General features: G+C 53.3%; 1 protein-coding gene across 1 annotated transcript; it reads right to left on the bottom strand.

The window, feature by feature from the left end:
• Window positions 1-558: 558 nt before the first annotated feature.
• Window positions 559-16193, bottom strand: KIF18B (kinesin family member 18B). Its single transcript, XM_049768173.1, has 15 exons — window positions 15887-16193; window positions 15286-15443; window positions 14971-15075; window positions 14764-14874; window positions 14486-14683; window positions 14221-14397; window positions 13239-13313; window positions 12997-13097; window positions 12521-12683; window positions 12122-12249; window positions 9340-9539; window positions 8720-9227; window positions 7861-7950; window positions 7441-7543; window positions 559-618 (listed from the first exon to the last, which is right to left on the bottom strand). The coding sequence occupies exons 1-15, from the start codon at window positions 16191-16193 to the stop codon at window positions 559-561; spliced, it is 2484 nt and encodes an 827-aa protein (XP_049624130.1).
• Between the last annotated feature and the right edge of the window lie 2204 nt (window positions 16194-18397).

Consider the following 18397-nt stretch of genomic DNA (forward strand, 5'->3'; position numbering starts at 1 on the left):
GGAAATGCATGCTCCCTCAGAGTTTGGGAACCACTGATCTGGTTCCCACTGGGCTTCTGTGTGGTGGGAGGAAATTGGCCAGAGGGACAGGCCTTAGCCGTGCCACTCGTGATCCCCCAGCCTAGTTCCCCCAGGCTCCCCCACCCCCAGCCCTCCCCTGCCTGCTCTGAGCCATGACAGTACCACAAAGGGGTTATGAATTGTGGCAGTCCTGGCGCCCATCTCTGTTGCTGTGACACCCAGTTTCCCTGCCCTCCCTCACTGTGGTCTCACTCTGAGATTTATCTTCTCTGAGTTTCGATACAACAGAAAGGCCCTGGGGACGGGGGTGGGGTGTTGGAGAGCCCAGGAATGTTCCAGAAGCATCCACCCCTTCCTCTGGCCCCACTCAGGCCCCTCACCCACTGTGCCCTTGGACTTCCTAAACCTGCTGCCCTGATGGGGCCCAGGATTCCTCTGCCCAGACCTCCTGACTAGTGGCCTTGTTCTCCCACTCCTGAGGCGCCACACAGCCAGGGTGCCCCCTTCCCAGGCTGTGCTATTTTTACCCCCAAGATGTCAGACTATTAGGCGGGTGTAGCCCAGGGCCCCCTGCTCAAAGAGCTTCTTGGAAACCATCTGAATGGGGCAAAAGTGCCATGGGGAGCAGGCTCTGTGCCCACCACCCAGCCATTGTGTGTGTGCCAACGTGAGTCACTGAGTGGGCATGAGGGGAAGGCTCTGGGGTGGCCATTCCAACCCTGACAGCCTTTAGCTCTGGAGTCCAGGCCTGATACTCCCTAATTCTTTTTGTTTGTTGGTTTGCTTTCTGTTTTGGGGCCACACCTAGTGGCGCTAAGAGGTTATTCCTGGCTCTTTGCTCAGAAATCGCCCCTGGCAGGTTTGGGGAACCATATGGAATACTGGGAATCAAACCCAGGTTGGCTGTGTGCAAGGCAAACACCCTATTGCTGTGCTATCACTCCAGCCCCACTCCCCAATTCTTAGGCCCTCCCCAAGCCACAAGCCCTTCTATATAGAGCCCTATACCTCAGGGCTAATAATAATTCCACTAATCCTTGTCCAGGCAGTGCCCCGTACCCCAAACCCCTATACCCTAGGCTCTTGTCTCCCATCCGGGTAGAGGCTCTTCACTTGGGTCTATTATGGGCTGACTGCTTCCTCCTGAATCCCAGTACAGAGAGGAGAGAACAGTCCTTAATCATCAGTCACATCTGACTCCTGGTCTGAGCAAAAAATACAGAGGAGAATGTTGGAGAAGGCTGCGCCTGTCACTTTTGTCCTGCTGTAAGGGAGTGAGCAGGGGAGGGAGGGAGGGAGTCACTCCAGGAAGAGCGAGACTGAGCCCCCTCCCATCACCTCATCCTTCAAATGCCATCAGATGGGCTGCATCCCTCAACCCCTCCTGGGACCCTGGTCCAGGCCTAGTCTCTCTCTCTCCTCTCTCCCCCTCTCCCCCCCTCCCCCGTCACATACACCAGCTTGGGTTACTCCTGGCTCTATGCACAGAAATCGCTCCTGGTAGGCTCAGGGGACCATATGGGATGCTGGGATCTGAACCACCATCCTTCTGCATGCAAGGCAAATGCCCTACCTCCATGCTATCTCTCCGACCTGTCTTTTTTTGGGGGGGCGTCACACCCAGCAGCGCTCGGGGCTACTCCTAGCTCTATGCACAGAAATCACCCCTGGCAGGCTGGGGGACCATATGGGTTGCTGGGAATTTGAACCACCATCCTTCTGCATGAGAATCTCTCCAGCCCCAGGCCTAGTCTCTCTCGAACTGTATTCACTCTGGCCCATCACAGAAGAGCTGTCCCCATATCCAACCCTTAACTGTCCCAGGATGGTTCCCCCCAAATACCAGAGAGGTCACTTGGACATGGTGAAAACCACTTCCACTATCTTCTATTGAACACAGAGAAGCAAAGCAAAAACATTTAATCAGCCATAACTTTGCCACCTGGAGATAAATATGATCAGATTTTTTCTACATATATAAATCTGTTTTTTCAGTGGGCTTATGTTGTACACATTATTTTGTAATTTGCTTCTCCCATATCCCCCTCAACAATATGCTGGGAACATCTTTCCGTATCAATAAATATTTATCTAAATCATCATTTTTACAGCTGAATGGTTTTCCACTCTATGGGTTAATTCAGCCAAGTGCTGCTTTTTAGGCTCTCTCTCTTTCTTTTTCTCTCTCTCCCTTCCTAACCTCCCCCCCCCCCATGACAATGCACATCTGCCCAAAGCAGACATGGCTCCCAGCTGCCTTGGGGATTCTTCTAGATGGCACCTGCTTGCTCCTTTCCCCGTTAAGGAAGACTCTTCAGGCCTGGCTGCAGACCAACCTCTCGACTAACAGCTGCTGAGAGTAGGGTCTGGATGCCCTGCAGCAGGTTTCCGGTAAGTTTTTTCCTGCTTCCAGCTGAAGGGGTGGCAAGCTGACCTCACAGTATCCTCTCCTACAAGTTCCCACGTGCCTTCTGGGGCACCAGCACCACCCCTACATTTCAACCCACCACACTAGCTGGTCCCTCCTCATACAAGCCACCAGACCACCACCACCACCACCACCACCACCACTGGTCTGCAGAATCCCTGCTTCTGTCCCAGCAGGTGTAGACGGGCTGAGGGCAAAATGGGCCCTCTGTCCATCTGTATACTTTACCGGCTCCACGACCCACCCCGAAGGCCACTAGGTGGCAGTGCTCAGCTGCCCAGGTCCCTGCAGCTTGGTGAGCCTGTCACCCTTGCGGGGCCGGCTTCCTAAAACCCAGCTGGTGTCACAAGAGGGATTACCTTTCTATTCTCTAGGGCAGTGGTCCTCAAACTATGGCCCACGGGCCACATATTGTATTTGTATCTGTTTTGTTTCTTCATTGCAAAATAAGATATATGCAGTGTGCATAAGAATTCATTCATGGGGCCGGAGAGATAGCATGGAGGTAAGGCATTTGCCTTTCATGCAGGAGGTCATCGGTTCGAATCCCGGCGTCCCATATGGTCCCCCGTGCCTGCCAGGAACAATTTCTGAGCCTGGAGCCAGGAATAATCTCTGAGCACTGCTGGGTGTGACCCAAAAACCACACACACACAAAAAAAAAAAAGAATTCATTCATAAGTTTTGTTTTTACTATAGTCAGACCCTCCAATGGTCTGAGGGACAGTGAACTGGCCCCCTGTTTATAAAGTTTGAGGACCCCTGCTCTAGGGTTTTCTCTACTCTGGGGATATAGTGAGAGCACAGCTTATAGAAGACTATGGATGTAGCACTATAATTATTTTTGTTTTTTGGGAGGCTACAATCTATAGCAGTGCCAGGGGATTTCTCCTGGCTCTGTGCTCAAGGATCACTCCTGGTGGGGCTCAGGGAACCCTATGAGGTGCCAGGCATTGATCAGCAGAGTCTAAGGCAAGTGCCTTACCCACTATACTATGTTATAGTGTAATGGTTTAGAAATATTACAAACTCAACTTGTGGAAACATCTGTCTCCAATTCCACCACAGCAATAGCAACACACTCAGTCCAGGCTTCCCAAGAGCTGTGAGCACAGTATCAAGGTGAGATTTAGTAGGGACCCAGCAGGCTGGCCACTCCACCTCTGCATGGGATCAAGGAACCCATCCCTTCACAGATGTGCTAACAACCAGTCCCCAGGGTGAAACCTATTCCTTCCTCCAAGTTCCTGAGTTTCTCCTCATGAACAAACCAAGCAGCAAGAGACAACTGTTTCCTGACCCAGTCAGGATGACCCAGTCATTCAAATATGTTAAGTCAACAAGACTTTAAGGGGGTACAGGTGTATGTGGGGAAGCAGACAGGTCTGGGAGACAAGAGCTGCCTAGGAAGCCATAATGGGAGACTCAGCCGGATGGTGAGGTTAGGAGAGACCCGGTGCCTGCCTTGACCAGAGGTCGTCTTGCTCTGGTAACAGGGCAGGTGTCACCCCTCTGTATGTGGGGACTCAGATTCTGACACCAACCAAACCAGTTCTCTGAAGTGCTCAGGAGTTTATACTCCAGGGTAGTGCCCAGACTCACCTTGGGGGCTCTTCCAAATCTCAGAAGCAGACACAGTAAAGCAGATAGCAGACTTGAGTAGCCATCTGCAGACAGCAAGAGCTCCAGGACCCAATGGCTCTTTCTGCTAGTGCAGAGGTCTGAGGTCAGCAGGAAGATGGCAGTCAGCTGATGACCCCCTCAGCCCCTGCCAAGCTGAGATCACAACCAGACAACATGTAGTGGTGCTTGAGCCTGGCCTGTGTGATGGGGCACAGAAGTCCTGCATTTACTTAGCTCTCCTGTGATCTTTGTCCCTTTCAGGGTCACCTCAGGGAGCCCCTGTTGTTTGCTGAGCTGACAGCCAGCTGTTGGTCATGCCCGCTGGGAGCATCTCTCCCATGGCCAGAGTCTGCCCTCCCATACTCCTGGCCAGCCTGTGCCCCTGCCTACTGTCTCTGAGACCACAGCAGAGCTGATCAAAAAGAACACCTGTGAGTGAGCCCCAGGAAAGAGGGGGGACTACCCAGTTCCAACCCACCCAGAGAGACCTGGGAGGTCAGATACCATGCTGGTGGGCCACTGAGGTGAAGCCGGGACTGCTTCTTTGGGGGCTCTCCCAGGGCCTGGGGAAAAACTCATTAAGACTAATTGGAGAAGAGGGACCATGGCCTGGAAACTAGGGATGCCTTTTGCTTCAAAGGGAAGCAGCTTGGTGGAAGCTATGGAGGCAGCAGGGGTGGATGCTTGGCAGCCCACTCTCCCCACCATACCCCTGGCCTTCCAGAGAACTTGTCCTGGAATGGCCTTGGAGGGTCCTGAAGCCTGAGAAGAGGAAGTCAGTGCGGGTCCCTCTGTCCTGTCTGCTACCCCGCCAAGGGGAGGGGCAGAGAGGGTACACCCCCCCACCCCACCCCACCCCCGCAAAGCCACTGAGGTCCCCTTTGAAAGTAGCAGCATGTTTACACTCCTCCTCGCATGTGTTAAATACCTTTAACATGTTTGTTTTCAGAAGAAGTTAAACAGACTCCTGTAATTTTGTTTATGTGAATTCATTTTGCCAGCCTTGTCTTCCGAAAAGAGGGGTTTACAGAGGCCAACTGCCAGAGGCCAGATGGATGAAGGGAACAAAGGTTTGTGGTTTGATTTTGTTTGGTGGCACCAGGGACCTCACAGACCAGTGTTCACTTGACAAGGGTGCCCTAAGAAATGGGAAAAGGAAAGGGGTCCAGCAAGGACTGCATCAGGTCTGAGATGGTTGGTCGAGACTAAAGTCTTTCCTAGGATCTGGGGACCACTCAGGTGCTCTCCCAAGGGCATGTCAGAGCTGAGGGGGAGCAGGCTCCCCCAGGGCAGGCCGAGGATGCTGGGAGGAAGCGAGTGTTGGCTAGGCTCAGAAGTTTCCTGAGGGGTTAGAATAATAGAACAATGGGTAGAGTGCTTGTCTTACACATGGCAGAACCAGGTTCAATCCCTGGTATCCCTATATTCCTCAGAACACTGCAGGAGTCAGTCCTAAGTGCAGAACCTGGAGTGACCTTTGAGCATCATTGGGTGTGGGTCCCTGTCCCCCCCAACCAAAAAGTTTTCTGAAGAGATAAAGAGCATAGCAGTTAGGGAATTTGCCTTGCACACAGCTGATGGGAGCTCAATCCTGGTACTCCATATGACCCCCTGAACCCCACCAGGAGTGAGCAAAGACAGAAATAAAGTCCTGAGCACAACCAGGTGTGGCTCGCTGTCCCCACACAAGAAGTTTACAGAGGAGGGAAGGTGAGGAGGAGGTGATGGTAATGCTACCCCCACCAAGCACATGTGTATACACACAGGTCAGACAGTTTATTCATTGTTATAAAATCTGTATCTACATGCACAGGCAGAAAGTGTTAACTGCGCTTATAGCTAGGAGTTAACATTTAGGAGGAAATTCCCTTTTAGGGGGGATTTGGGCCACACCTGGCAGTGCTCAAGGGTTACTCCTAGCTCTGCTCAGAAATTGCCCCTAGTAGACTCAGGATACATATGGGATGCCAGGGATCAAACCCGTGTTGGCTGTATGCAAAGCAAATGACCTTCCCACTGTGCCATGGCGCCAGCCCCAGGAAATCCCCCCCCCCCCTTCTTGTATCCTTTTTATACTGAGTATTCTGGAGTTATAGTTGATAGTGGGGGAGGGGTTTAAGGCACTTGATTTACATGTGGTTGACCCAAATGCCACATATGGTTCTCCACATGGCCTGGAGTCACTGCTAAGCACAGGGAAGGCCTTGAGTTCAAGACTTCCATTCTCCCTTCTACCAGCCTACAAGAGACCAGGACTGTAGCCCAGCAGTAGCAGTGAGTTTGTCTTGCACATGTTTGGTTCATCCTAACCTTGCAAAAGTTTTTTTTTTTTGGTTTTTGGGCCATACCCGGCGGTGCTCAGGGGTTACTCCTGGCTGTCTGCTCAGAAATAGCTCCTGGCAGCACGGGGGACCATATGGGACACCGGGATTCGAACCAACCACCTTTGGTACTAGATCGGCTGCTTGCAAGGCAAACACCGCTGTGCTATCCATCCGGGCCCCCCAAAAAAGTTTTTTTTTTAAAAGTCTTTTGGTTCTGTACTCAGGTAATCACTCCTGGTAGAGCTCGAGAGATTGTATGGAGTGGATTAAGCCCGGGTTGGCTGCATGCCAGGTAAGCCCCCTAGGGGCGCTCTCCGGCCCCTTCTTTTGGACCACACCACTGTGTTCAGGGGCCACTCCTGGCTCTGCTCTTGGAGCAGTGCCAGCATGCAAACCCTGGGTTCCTGCGTGCAAAGCATATGTCCCAGTGGGGCTAAACATGCTCCTTTCTAAGAAACCAGAAAAGGCCAAATAGGGTCTCCTCCTGTTCCCCACTGTCCACACCCAGGACTGCAGAATTCTATTAGACTAAGGGCGGGTGGTGGTTGGCAGGGAACAGAATTCCTGAAGCCATTTGCCTGCATGGAAGGCCTTAGAAATGGGGAACAGCAACATGTGAGTCCTCTCAAGTGCATATATATAGGCTGGGAAGGAGTGTTCTGGGAGACCAGTCAGCAGGGAGGAGCGGAGGGTGGCCATGGGGGCAGCTCATGAAGAATCAGGAGTGGAGCCACGTGGTCCAGCCAGCCAAGGGGGCAGCTGCTCAGGGCGCCTCTGTGAGGTGGTTCCCAGGGCACATCAGTTCCTCCTGGTAGCTGTGGCAGTGGGTACTGGAGCGGTGCTGGGCTGGCCAGTGCGAAGGGGGAAGCAGGGAGGAAGGAAAGTGAGACGCTGGCCCCCACCTTCCTCAGCCTTCCCCACCTCTCCTCAGGGTTCCTGAGATAGGGCTGAGAAATACTCAGACCTCCCCCGCACAGCCTCCCATTCTCCTCTTTCCTGTCTGCCTTGGTGGCCCAGGCCATCCCTGTCCCCAATGCCAGTCACCTGAAGCTGCAAAGGGTTCAGTGGCTTCTTCAGGGTGCTGCTGGGGAGACGGGCAATGCGGCTGTGGCCCCGGTGGACTCCCAGTGAGCGGGAGACTGAGGCACTGTCCAAAGAGAAGGGGGGGAAGGTCACAGCAGATGGCCACGGCCAGGCATGAAGCAGCAGGGGCAGCAGTGCTAAGAGGGGACTTGGGAGGGGACCTATCATGGACCACCCAGTGAGCCTTAAACATCTCCCTCAAGGTAGCCCAGTAGCCTTTAACCTAATAGGGGTTCCCCCTTCCCCTTCAGTCTGATACTAGATCATACGAGTCAAGGCAGGAAGGCAGATGCAAGAAACCCCCCCCCCACACACACACACACTTTAGATTCCAGGGGCTACAGAGATGCGACACTCCCATTTTCACCTCTCCAACCTCACCTCACAATTCGTCTCTTCTTGTGGGCTGAAGTCCTGGGGAAGGAAGGCACAGGCTTGGGGCCCCTCACGGTGAACAAGGGCAAAGGGCCACTGGGGAGAGGAGGAAACAGGTCAGTAGGAGGCAGAAAACTGGGTAGTCCCAGCCGGGGGCAGGCAGAACTAGAAGGAGGTTCCTAACAGGGACAGGAAGGCGCTGGGAGGAAGTGTACACACTGTATCCAGCATGTCTAGAAGCCAGCATGCAACTGCTTCATGCTCCACTGCCTGGATCTAGGGGGATACTGGGGGGGGGGGGTGAAGGGGAGGGAGGGGCATCTGCCCATGGCCTCTGAGTCCAACCAAGCCTGTCAGACGTCTGCTTTGGACCTTGGGCTGTCCTGACCCTCACTGAGTTCCCCTCTCCGTCTTTAGGACTGAAGATGTGGGGGGGGGGGGGGGTGAGATGAAAGATCAGCTTCTCCCTGAAAAAATAAAAGCTGTTTCTTGGAAGGGGAACCCTTCCAATTCCTAGATTCCGAGCTGTAGGGTAAAAACCCAGGGGTGGCAATGGCAATAACAGGCATTTCTCAGTGGGACTTGAAGTTCATCCTGGTCCTGGGACTCAGGCGCTGCAGAGGATGCAGGTGGCCTGGGCAGGGACCCACTGCGAAGCCACTTGAGGCCAGCAGTGCCCAAGCACAGCAGATAGGCCAGGGTGTCTGTGTGGAAGCAGGAAGCTGCCTCATGGGCCAGGGAGTGAGGCTGATCAGACAGTGACATCTGGCTCCAAGAGTTGGAGTGCCCTCCCCTGTGGCAGCCCCTGTCCCAGGCCATCATTGACAGTCCTCTTTGCCCCAGGACAACTGGAAGGAAAACCTACCTACAGATGAGGGATGGGTCCAGCCCATTCCGCTGCTGGGGCTCACGTTCCCAGCCCAGGCCTTTGGGGAAGCTCAGTGCAGAGAGCGGCTCGTCCGAGAGGTCAAAGGTGATGTTGAGGTCCCTAGCGGGCAGGGCCATTGGGGTGGAACAGTTCTGCAGAGCAGAGGGGCCCAGGGGCACCCGGCTTTTGATGACGGTGGCTGGGCAGACTCGAGGGGAATGGAAGGGGGAGGAGGCCTTTCCCTGCTTGGGGATGGGGGTCCCCATGGAGAGCTGAGCCTCAGGCAGGGACCCCCTCTGCAGGTAGGGCAGGAAGGACTGGCGCTGCCGCTTGTGCTCCGGGTCCGGGGGACTCTCAGCCTCCACGGGACTTGGTGCCCTCCTCCTCTTCTTCTCCACGGGCCTTGGGGGACTCTGGATTGGAACATGACGCGGCCCAGGTGGGAGTCCTAGAGCCAGCTGCTTGGCCATGGTGCGGGTCACGGGACCAGAGTATTCTGACGACCCTGAGCATAGAGGTGCAAGATCATCTGGGGTCCACACCAGAGAAATGGGCAAGTACCTGCATCTGGGAGTGACCACTCCAGACCGCCCGCAGCAAGGAAGGGTGACACTCACTGGTGTCTGGGCTCAGCTCCGGGCACAGAGGGACCTTGCAGGCAGGCCCTGGCATCCCCGAGACCTCTGGTGCCCCTGGCTCCTCTTGCACCAGCCGTTGGAGAGTCTCAAACTCAGCCACCATGTCAGGAGTCAGGAGGTCAGCTGCCTGGAGCAGGGAGAACTGGCGCCGGGCCAGACATAGCACCCTCCAGGCCAGCCTAGGGGAGAGGGGGCCACGAGTCAAGGGGGTGCCCTGCAGCACCATGCCCAGTGCTCAGGGCTGGGGAGAGCACTCAGGGGCAAAGTGACCCCTGAGAGCTGGACTCAAATGGCTGAGCATGGGCTAAGGCCCTGTCTCCTGTGTGGGTGGGGCCACTCTGATCTGCAGTACCGACAGGAATGAGCCCTGAGCACAGAGCCAGGATCACTACAGGCTCTGTACAACCCCCTCCATCCCCAACCCAAACCCCAAACAGATTTGGGTTCCAAGTCAGACTCCAGCTCTAATGCCCACCCCGAGCCTTCCTAGTCAGTCATTTTGGATGCAGAACTCAGCCTCACTCCGAAGAACAGGAAGGTTGAATGTGGGTGGGGGGCAGGGGTTTCCCCTGCCTCAGAGGATAGCTGGAGAGTATTATCATGACCCAAGCCCAGAATCCAGAACACAGGAAGCCCTAGAAGACTAGCTCTCAGGGTATTTCACCTGGTCTCAAATTTTGGTGAGCTAAAGACCTCATTTAGTATATATATATATATATGGTTTTGGGGTCACACTCCTAGCTCTATGCTCAGAAATCACTCCTGGCAGGCTCAGGGGATCATATGGGATGCCAGGATTCGAACCACTGTCCTTCTGCATGCAAGGCAAACACCCTACCTCCATGCTATCTCTCCGGCCCCTAGAAACCTCATTTAGATACCTGGTCAGCACGAAAGGAGAAGAAAGAAACAAGTGGGGTGGGGTTCATCATCCTGGCGCCTCAGAAAAGCACCGGGTTTGCTCTTTTCGTTTAGCGGGAGGGAGGGACTGGCCTAACTCCATCTGTGCTGTGGGGTGCTTGTAAGGAAATTATGGGGGTAATGGGATTACTGATGTTGTAAAATTAGATTCTAATAAAGCAAAGTTTATTTCTGTAAGGCACACCTTGGACGAACGGGTGAACGCAATTATCTCGGTGGGGATTTTTCACAGCACCCACGTCATTTCTCCCGCAGCACCACCCGCCAGACAGCCAAGCCCCTTCGTGGGCCCTCAGGAAAGCCAGATTCTTTCCATCCAGCTGTCTAGAAGCCTTTGGAAGGTGGCAGGACCATCATAAAAAGGACAGGGCAGAACTCTCTCCCCATTCGCTTGTTTCCACTTTGCCAGTCTGGGCTTCTGAGCAAGCAGGAGGGTGCTGAGAGGGGCAGGGGCTAATGGTACAGCAGCTGGAGGCTGGACTGGTGCTGCCCCTCCCTCGGCCTGGCCCCGGGTACATGCCTCAGTTCCTTTGGGTATTTGTCTCTATCAGAAGCTTCTAAATGAGGTTTCCAGAAACCCATCAGAGGACATTTTAGCTAGAACAGCTCTGTTTGAGCTGTTGTACATATTAGATTTCAGCAGATTTCATTTGAAGGGAGTTGGCAGCCAAAGGGGCAGGAAAAAAAATAATAATCAGAAAAACCCTTGAACTGGAAAATCTAAGATTTACTCAGTGCCCTGGTGGTCTCAGATTCTAAATTCTAAAGCCAAAGAGAAATTATTTTCAGTTATCTGGTGGTTAGGGTGTTACAGTAAGTATGGAGATATCTAGAAGGTTCGGCCACCCTTAACGTGTGGAGTCTTCTGTCCCATTTTATTAGCACTTCAGCTCTAAGGAGTAGCAGGAAGCGGTCAGGATCACAGCCAAGATTGAAGCAACTTGTCAGAGACTCACAACCAGAGGTTCTGAGCGTCTTTCCTTGCACTGGGGGACACCAGACAGAGACCCTGAGTCATCCCCAGGGCCCCAGGTTGTCTGTGGTGGGAGGAGACCAGGGGACATTCTACCAGGGCACCCTCTGTCCCTCCAGCGCCCCAGGGAGTCGGTGGCAGGGAAACAGATAATGAGCTGCTGATTATTCAGGCTGCAGCATTTTTGCTGAGTCGAGAACAGACACTCCCCAACAAGAAATAAAATTAAACAGGCCCTTCTGGCCGGAAGCTTTAAATATACTGCCTAGCAAGAGGCGTGCTGGGGAGGGCAGTGAAGGGCTGGCAGCCTGCAAAGCTAAGTGGCAGGGGATTTATAGGCTGGGGCCACGGGAAGAGACATAGGCAGGCAGCACCTCGCCATTCACACAGAGGGAGAGGCCTCCTGTGGCGCTTGGGGGACCCTAAACTGGCTTGGGAGAAGAGTAAGTCAAGGGGTCGAAGACATGCCAGATCCTAACTCGGGAAGGGTGGCTTCTCCTCTGTCTGCTCCCCAACTTTTCTGGACTCTTGGGCCCCTCCCCATATCAGGCTTGCCAATTGTCTTTGAGGCAGTTGGGGGGGGGGGCAGCCCTGCTTCTCTTCTCCACTCTGCCACCAATTTCTCGGGGGAATAACTAGATAGAGACAGATGAACAGCTGGGGAGAATGTCAGGTTGTGGAAATCAGAAGGGACAACACAGATGAAAAGAGACACCCCTTTCTTCTTCTAGGGGCTCCCCAAAGACTAGCATCCAGCATAGAGAAACCCCAGAGCTTCAGGTGGGCATGATCAACACAACCCCAATTCCGGAAAACCGTTGGACCCCAACCTGAGGCCCAGATAAGAGCAAGCAAGAAGGCACCTACTGTTTGGAGGGGTCTCTGCACTGGGGTGGTGGGGACAGCTGGTCTGCAGGCGGCTGGGATTGCAGGGGAGGAGCAGGGGACTGAGTCTGTGGGAAGGTACAGGTCTGTTCTGGCCCCTGCACTGAAACCTATGAGAAGGGGAGTCATTAAGTCATTAGGGGGGCCCCTCAAATGGCCTCCCTCCCTCAGAGTACAGATTCCCAAACCATGCCCCCTCTCAGAGGCTTTCACTTGAAGGTGTCCCCCACCATGCTGCTAATGCCCACTTCCCTTCCAGGGAGCCTGGCATGAGCTCCCTCCTGCCAGGAGCTGGGGAACTCAGCATGAACCCCCTAAAGGGCTCTCTTGGTTAGTGGGGGCTTTCTCCTAATATCCTACTGGATCTCATTCCAGTCCTACCTTCTCCTCCTTTTCCTCCTCCTCTTCTTTCTCCAAAGCCTTCACCTCCATGCCCCTCTCCTCTTGGACTTCAGCCACCTGGCTCTCTGCTAGGACAACTGAGGATTCTGGGTGGGGCTCTGGGGTACATGGCCGACTGGAAAGGCAGGGTGACGAGGAGCTGCTGGGAAGGATGAAGGAGACACAGGATTTGCAAGGTGGGACAGGACAGGAGGGGATAAACAGGCCCTGATGGGGAGAGTCTCTAGGGAGACATGTAGGAACATGGGGCAGTGGCTAGGGTGGGAGTTCCTGGTTCTGAGAGCAGGAAGCCCGTAATAATGGGTGCTGCAGACATTGCTTATGGGTCGTGGGTGCCATCTACTATTGAACAGTTTTCCTGACTATGATGGGCTGGGTGGGAACCCAGCCCCCAGGAAGCCCAGGAAGGAAGGGTTGTCCCCTGCAGGCAAGGCAGTGAAGGTGGCATGACTTACGGAGGCTGTGGAGGGCCCTGTTTGGGAGAAGGTGGAGGCTCTAGCTGGGGGGCAGGGCCTCCTGCCTCATATACTCGCAGCTTCTCCCTCAGGGCGGACACCTGGAACAGAGGTAGCCCAACACGTCAGAGACACGGGTGGGGAGTGGGGGGGAACACAGAAGAGGGCACAGAAGCAGGTACTGAGCCATGTTTGCCCAGCAGGGTGCCCCCCCCAGCCTGGCCCCCAGGGGGGCTCCTCACCTCAGCCTGCAGCTGCTGGCAGATGGTGGCATACTGGCTGAAGTGACAGTCCAAGCTGATCACGTTGCTCTTCAGCTGGGGGAGAAAGCTGGTTCAAAGCCAAGCCCTCTGCTGGCCAGTCCACGCCTGATGCCTCTCACGAGGCTACGGCTGGCCGTTGAGGTCAGAGAAACAGCTGGAAGGCAGCAGCTGGGCCCAGAACACAGCAAGAAGCAGAGGCAGCCTTGACCTAGACCTCAGATCCCTGACCAGGCACCCTCCACAGGCCAGGGCTTTGCTGCAGCAGCGAGGAAAGGGTTGACCACTTTGATGTGTTTCTATAGTACATTGTTCTAGGAATAGGGTCTAACAAATATTCAACTGTTAAGCTGCTTGTTTGGGAGCCATACTGGCTGTAGTTGGGAGCTCTTGCTGGTGTAGATGCTCAGGAGCTTCTCCCTGTAATCAGTGCTTAAGGTATGGAGTACTGGGCCCCAGCAAGCAAAACATGCACCCCAAAACATGCACTTCCGAGCAGTGCTTAGGGTCCCGGGGGAGTGTCACTCCTGCTGCTATTTGGCCAAATGGACCAGATGATGAAGGTCTAAGGCCCCATGAGCAACTGGGGTCCCCCAGAGCCATTTCTAATGGCTCCATTGGTGCTGGAACTCAAATTCAGGGCCCTGAGCAATTGCACAAACAATCTAAAAACCATCCCAGCTGCCTGGGTTGCCCACTTCCCAACAAGACTTCCTTGGTCGCCCTTGTGCTGAAATCAAGCCCTATTTCCAGGGTTTGAAGGGCAGCCTACCCAGGATGAGGTCCATGGATGCCTCAACCAAGGCCTCAACCCAGGACGCATCTTCCACCTTCTAGCATGTTCCTGGGGCCAGAGGCTACAGGGTTTCTGCCTGGCCAGTGTGCAAATACTCAGGGCCCCCAGGGGGCGAAATGCCATCCCTGTCTACTCTCAGCCCCCACACCACCTTCAGGGGATACCCACCGAGAGTTTGATCTCCTTGGCACGGTTTGCGTACTTGAGGGTGTTATAGGTGTCCTCGAAGGTAAGGCTAGAGGGGCTGATGGCCGCGATCATCACAGTGCGGCAATTGCCACCCAGCGAGTCCTTGAGCAGGCGGGTCAGCTTGCTGTCACGGTAGGGCACGTGGGACTTGCGGCCCTGCAGGTACAAGCAGACTGTGAGGGGGACTCTCCCTAGGGCTCCTGCAGTCACCCCAGGGAGGCCCGGCTGGGTGCAGTTGCCTGACCTTAGCGTCGGCCAGGGCGTTGAGGACATTGATGAGGGCAAGTAAGGAGCGATTGATGTTGGCTCCTTCCCGAAGTCGCTCTCCCTTGGCATGGGTGCTGGATGCCCGTTCTGAACCTGCCAGATCCACCAGGCTCATTTTGGCCACCTGCAGGGCCTGAGTCAGGCCAGGCGTCCGGTCCTGCTGTTTCACAAAGATCTGGGGGGCGGAAAGGTGCGGCTGAGGCAGGGCTGAGTCCCCGACTTCAGCTCCCCCAGTGCTACAGTCTGGCTCCTCACCTGGAAGATGGCATGAGAACGAGAGGAAGCGGCATTGGCGTCCGTGGGGTGCTGTGTGCGGTTCTGGTTCCCCCGGGTCAACATTTCCAGTAGCTGTTCAGCTGAGGTTGGCTGCAGAGGAGCCGGGAAGGGTGCCATGAGACCCCCAATAGGGATTATGCATCCTCCAACTATATCCCCCCATTTCCACCACCCTGTCTCCCATACCTGGTGGAAGGAAAGTCCTGGCACCACCACCCCTTTGTCGGGGTCCTCCCTGATGGCAAGCGGCCCCTTGGGTTCCAGGAGATCATGGATTTGCTCATTGTATACCTGGGGAGAGAGGAGGCAGGACAGGGACTAGGTAGGGAGGTCCTAGGGATGGGTTGGGCACTGGGCTAGAACCTCTCAAGCAGGAACATCTACAGGAGACCTTCAAGGCAGGAAGGACCCAGGCAACCTCACCTGGGATCTGGCCTGTCCCTGTCAGCCAGGAGAGAAAGAGGTGGATGTTCCACCTGGCCGGGAAGGGACAGCTCCTACCTCTTGGTAGCTGATGAGCACCTTGAATTGCTTCTCCTCCTGCTGGGCCTCGAGGCGCCGGTATAATTCCATGGTGGTAAGGTACATGATGCCAGGGTTCTCCTCCGTGCCCAGCATGGTATGTGTCTTCCCAGCGCCTGTAGCTCCATAAGCAAACACTACAGAAGATGGAGAAGCGGGTTGAGATGGAGGAAAAGGATCTGGTATGTCTTCTCTGGGGATTCCCAAAGTGACTCTCATGACCTGGCTCAGACCCCCCTCCCAAGCCCCTCATCTTTGCTTCAACGTCCACCTGTGCCTGCCTACAGGAACCCGCATGGTTCCTGGGGCCCCTACAGGCCATGAGTTGGAAGGCCCAGCAGTGTCCCCTCTGAGTGGGACAGATCCCCTTCCTCTGGAACCTTCTGCAGACAGATGCTTCTGTTGAAGGCCCCAGCTCACCTCCTGGGTCTTGAACCCACATCTTTGAGTTAAGAGAACTTTGTGCTTAAGGCTCCTCCCCCAAAAACAAAACAAATGAAGAAGTGTTGAGCAGACTGGATGGACCCAGGTCAAGGAGCAGAGGCGAGAGATTAGGGAGAGGTTAGTGAGGGCGCCTCACCAGAGCAGTTGAAGCCCTGCAGGAAGCTGTCGAGCAGGTCGCAGGTGGTGTGCTGGAACACGTCCTGCTGGCTAGCTGTCTCACCAAACACCCGGTCAAACACGAATGGCAGGTCTCGGCCCTTCTTCTTAGGGCCCTCCTGGAAACTGCCCCACTTGAGGCCTTCCTGCTCTTCAGGGTCGAACACTAGTACCCTCTCATCCATCACCTGGACCACAGGCCTCCTCTGGCTCTCCAATTCCCGTGGGGTGGGCGGCCGTACTCGCACCACCACCCGCACCACGCTGTCCTCTACCGCCAGCACCATGGCAGCTCCTGGGCAGAGACAGGACAGAGAAGCCTCAATACCAGGGCCTACCTCTGTGTCCAGCTTGCAGATAAGAGCATTGGGACTACAGGGATATGTATCCCCCATCTGGGCATCATCTGCTGTTTGTAATGACTGTGATTTTCCAGAAGTCTAACAGATCTCCCCCTCGCTCCCCAGAGATAGTACAGCAGAAGGTGTTTGCTCTGCATGTGGCCCACCCATGTTTGGTTCCCTGCACCACACAATGTCCAATAACTGCCAGCAGTGATCCTGAGCACAGCTGGGTGCAGCCCATGAACCAAAACCTAGACATCTGTCAATCACTGGGCTTTCAACCAATCTATTTGTCTGCTCTCAAACCAACCCACACTGTTTCCATTCCATGGACAGTTTCTATTCTGTAGCTTCTCAGCGCTTTATCAACAAGCACATTCCCAATATTGGTCTTTCTTTGTATCTTACTTCAGATACATATTGATTCCATGAACTTTAAAGAAACCATACTAGGCCAGGGACTTGATTAAAATGGTCGACTACATACACCCCAGGATTCCGGAGCACTGCCAGGTACAGCTCCCACAATCTAATCAACTCCATTCCCAGCCAAGAGCTCCTTATGTACTTATTGGGTAAAATAAGAATCACATTGGGGCCAAAGCAGTGGTACAGTGGTAGGGCATTTGCCTTGCACATGGCTGAACTAGGACGGACCATGATTTAATCCCCTGGCATCCCACATGGTCCCTCAAGCCAGTAGCAATTTCTGAGCACATAGCCAGGAATAACTCCTGAGTGTCACCAGGTGTGGCCCAAAAACCAAAAAAAAAAAAAAAAAGAAAGAAAGAAAAATAAAGAAAAAAAATAATCACATTAATTTGCATATAGCTTTGTTTTAGTTTAGTTGGTGGTCACACTTGGCAATGCTCAGGGTTTACTCCTGGTTCTGCACTCCTGGATCACTCCTAGATGGGTATGGGGGACCATATGGGATGCCTGGGATCAACTTGGGTTGGCCACATGCAAGGCAAACATCCCACCCACTATGCTATTGTCTGGCCTATGCTTATTGGTTTCTTGGTTTTGTTTTTTTTTGGGGGGGGGTCACACCCGGCAGTGCTCAGGGGTTACTACTGGCTCTAACACACAGAAATAGCTCCTGGCAGGCTTGGGGGACCATACGGGATGCCAGCATTTGAACCACCATCCTTCTGCATACAAGGCAAAATGCCCTACCTACCTCCATGCTATCTCTCTAGCTCGGCTTATTGGTCTTTATGAATATAAAATTATACATTGTAAATCCAGGGATAGAGCAATAGTACATCAGGTAAGGTGATAATACAATGGGTAGGGTGTTTGTCTTACATGCGGCCAACCTGGGTTCAATCCCCATGTGGTACTCAGAGTCTGCTAGGAGTAGACACTCTGCACACTGCCTAAGTGCAGGTCAAACATCCCCCACCTAAAAAGAATCATTTTAACATTTTCTTCTCATATTTATGCCTAATATTTAATTTATTATCTATTCAATTTCTATTGAATTCCCTAGACTTAAAAAGTAACACTAGAACACTAAATTATTATGATGATGACAATGGGCATTCTATCTTGCTCTTGATATTTTGGGGGGAGGAGGGATTTTATTGTATGTTATTTTTTGTGCTCATGGCTAACCCCTGGTTCTATATTCAGGAATCACTCCTAGCTGTACACTGGCCCCTATTGATTTTATTTATTGAGGGTGAGGGATGGGGTCATACACAGTGGTACTCAGTGCTTACTCCTGTAACTCCAAAACAAACAAAAGTCTTTTCTTCCAAAATGGTAGGAATTTTATCTCAAGATCATTTAGTAAAAAGTACATTTTCTCCTTACCAGTTTGAAAGACCACCTTCTCACACAATCACAGGTTCATTTCTGGACTCTGTTCTGTTCTCCTGACAGGTCTATTCCTTTGCTAGTAATTCAGCGTTATAATCATTTGGTTCTATAATACTGTTTTTCATTTCTGTTTTCTTGGTTATTCATGAACATTTTGTTTTGCACGTGATTGTGGAATTAGCTTACAAAGTTCTATAAAAAAATCCAGCTACGATTTTAATCTTGCTAAGGTTGAATTTATAGATTAATTTGAGAATTTGCATCATTGCAATATCAATTCTTCCCACCTAGGAACACTGCATCTCTTTTCATTATTCACA

This window comes from Suncus etruscus, chromosome 1 (assembly GCF_024139225.1).
Source record: "Suncus etruscus isolate mSunEtr1 chromosome 1, mSunEtr1.pri.cur, whole genome shotgun sequence".
Classification (NCBI taxonomy): domain Eukaryota; kingdom Metazoa; phylum Chordata; class Mammalia; order Eulipotyphla; family Soricidae; genus Suncus; species Suncus etruscus.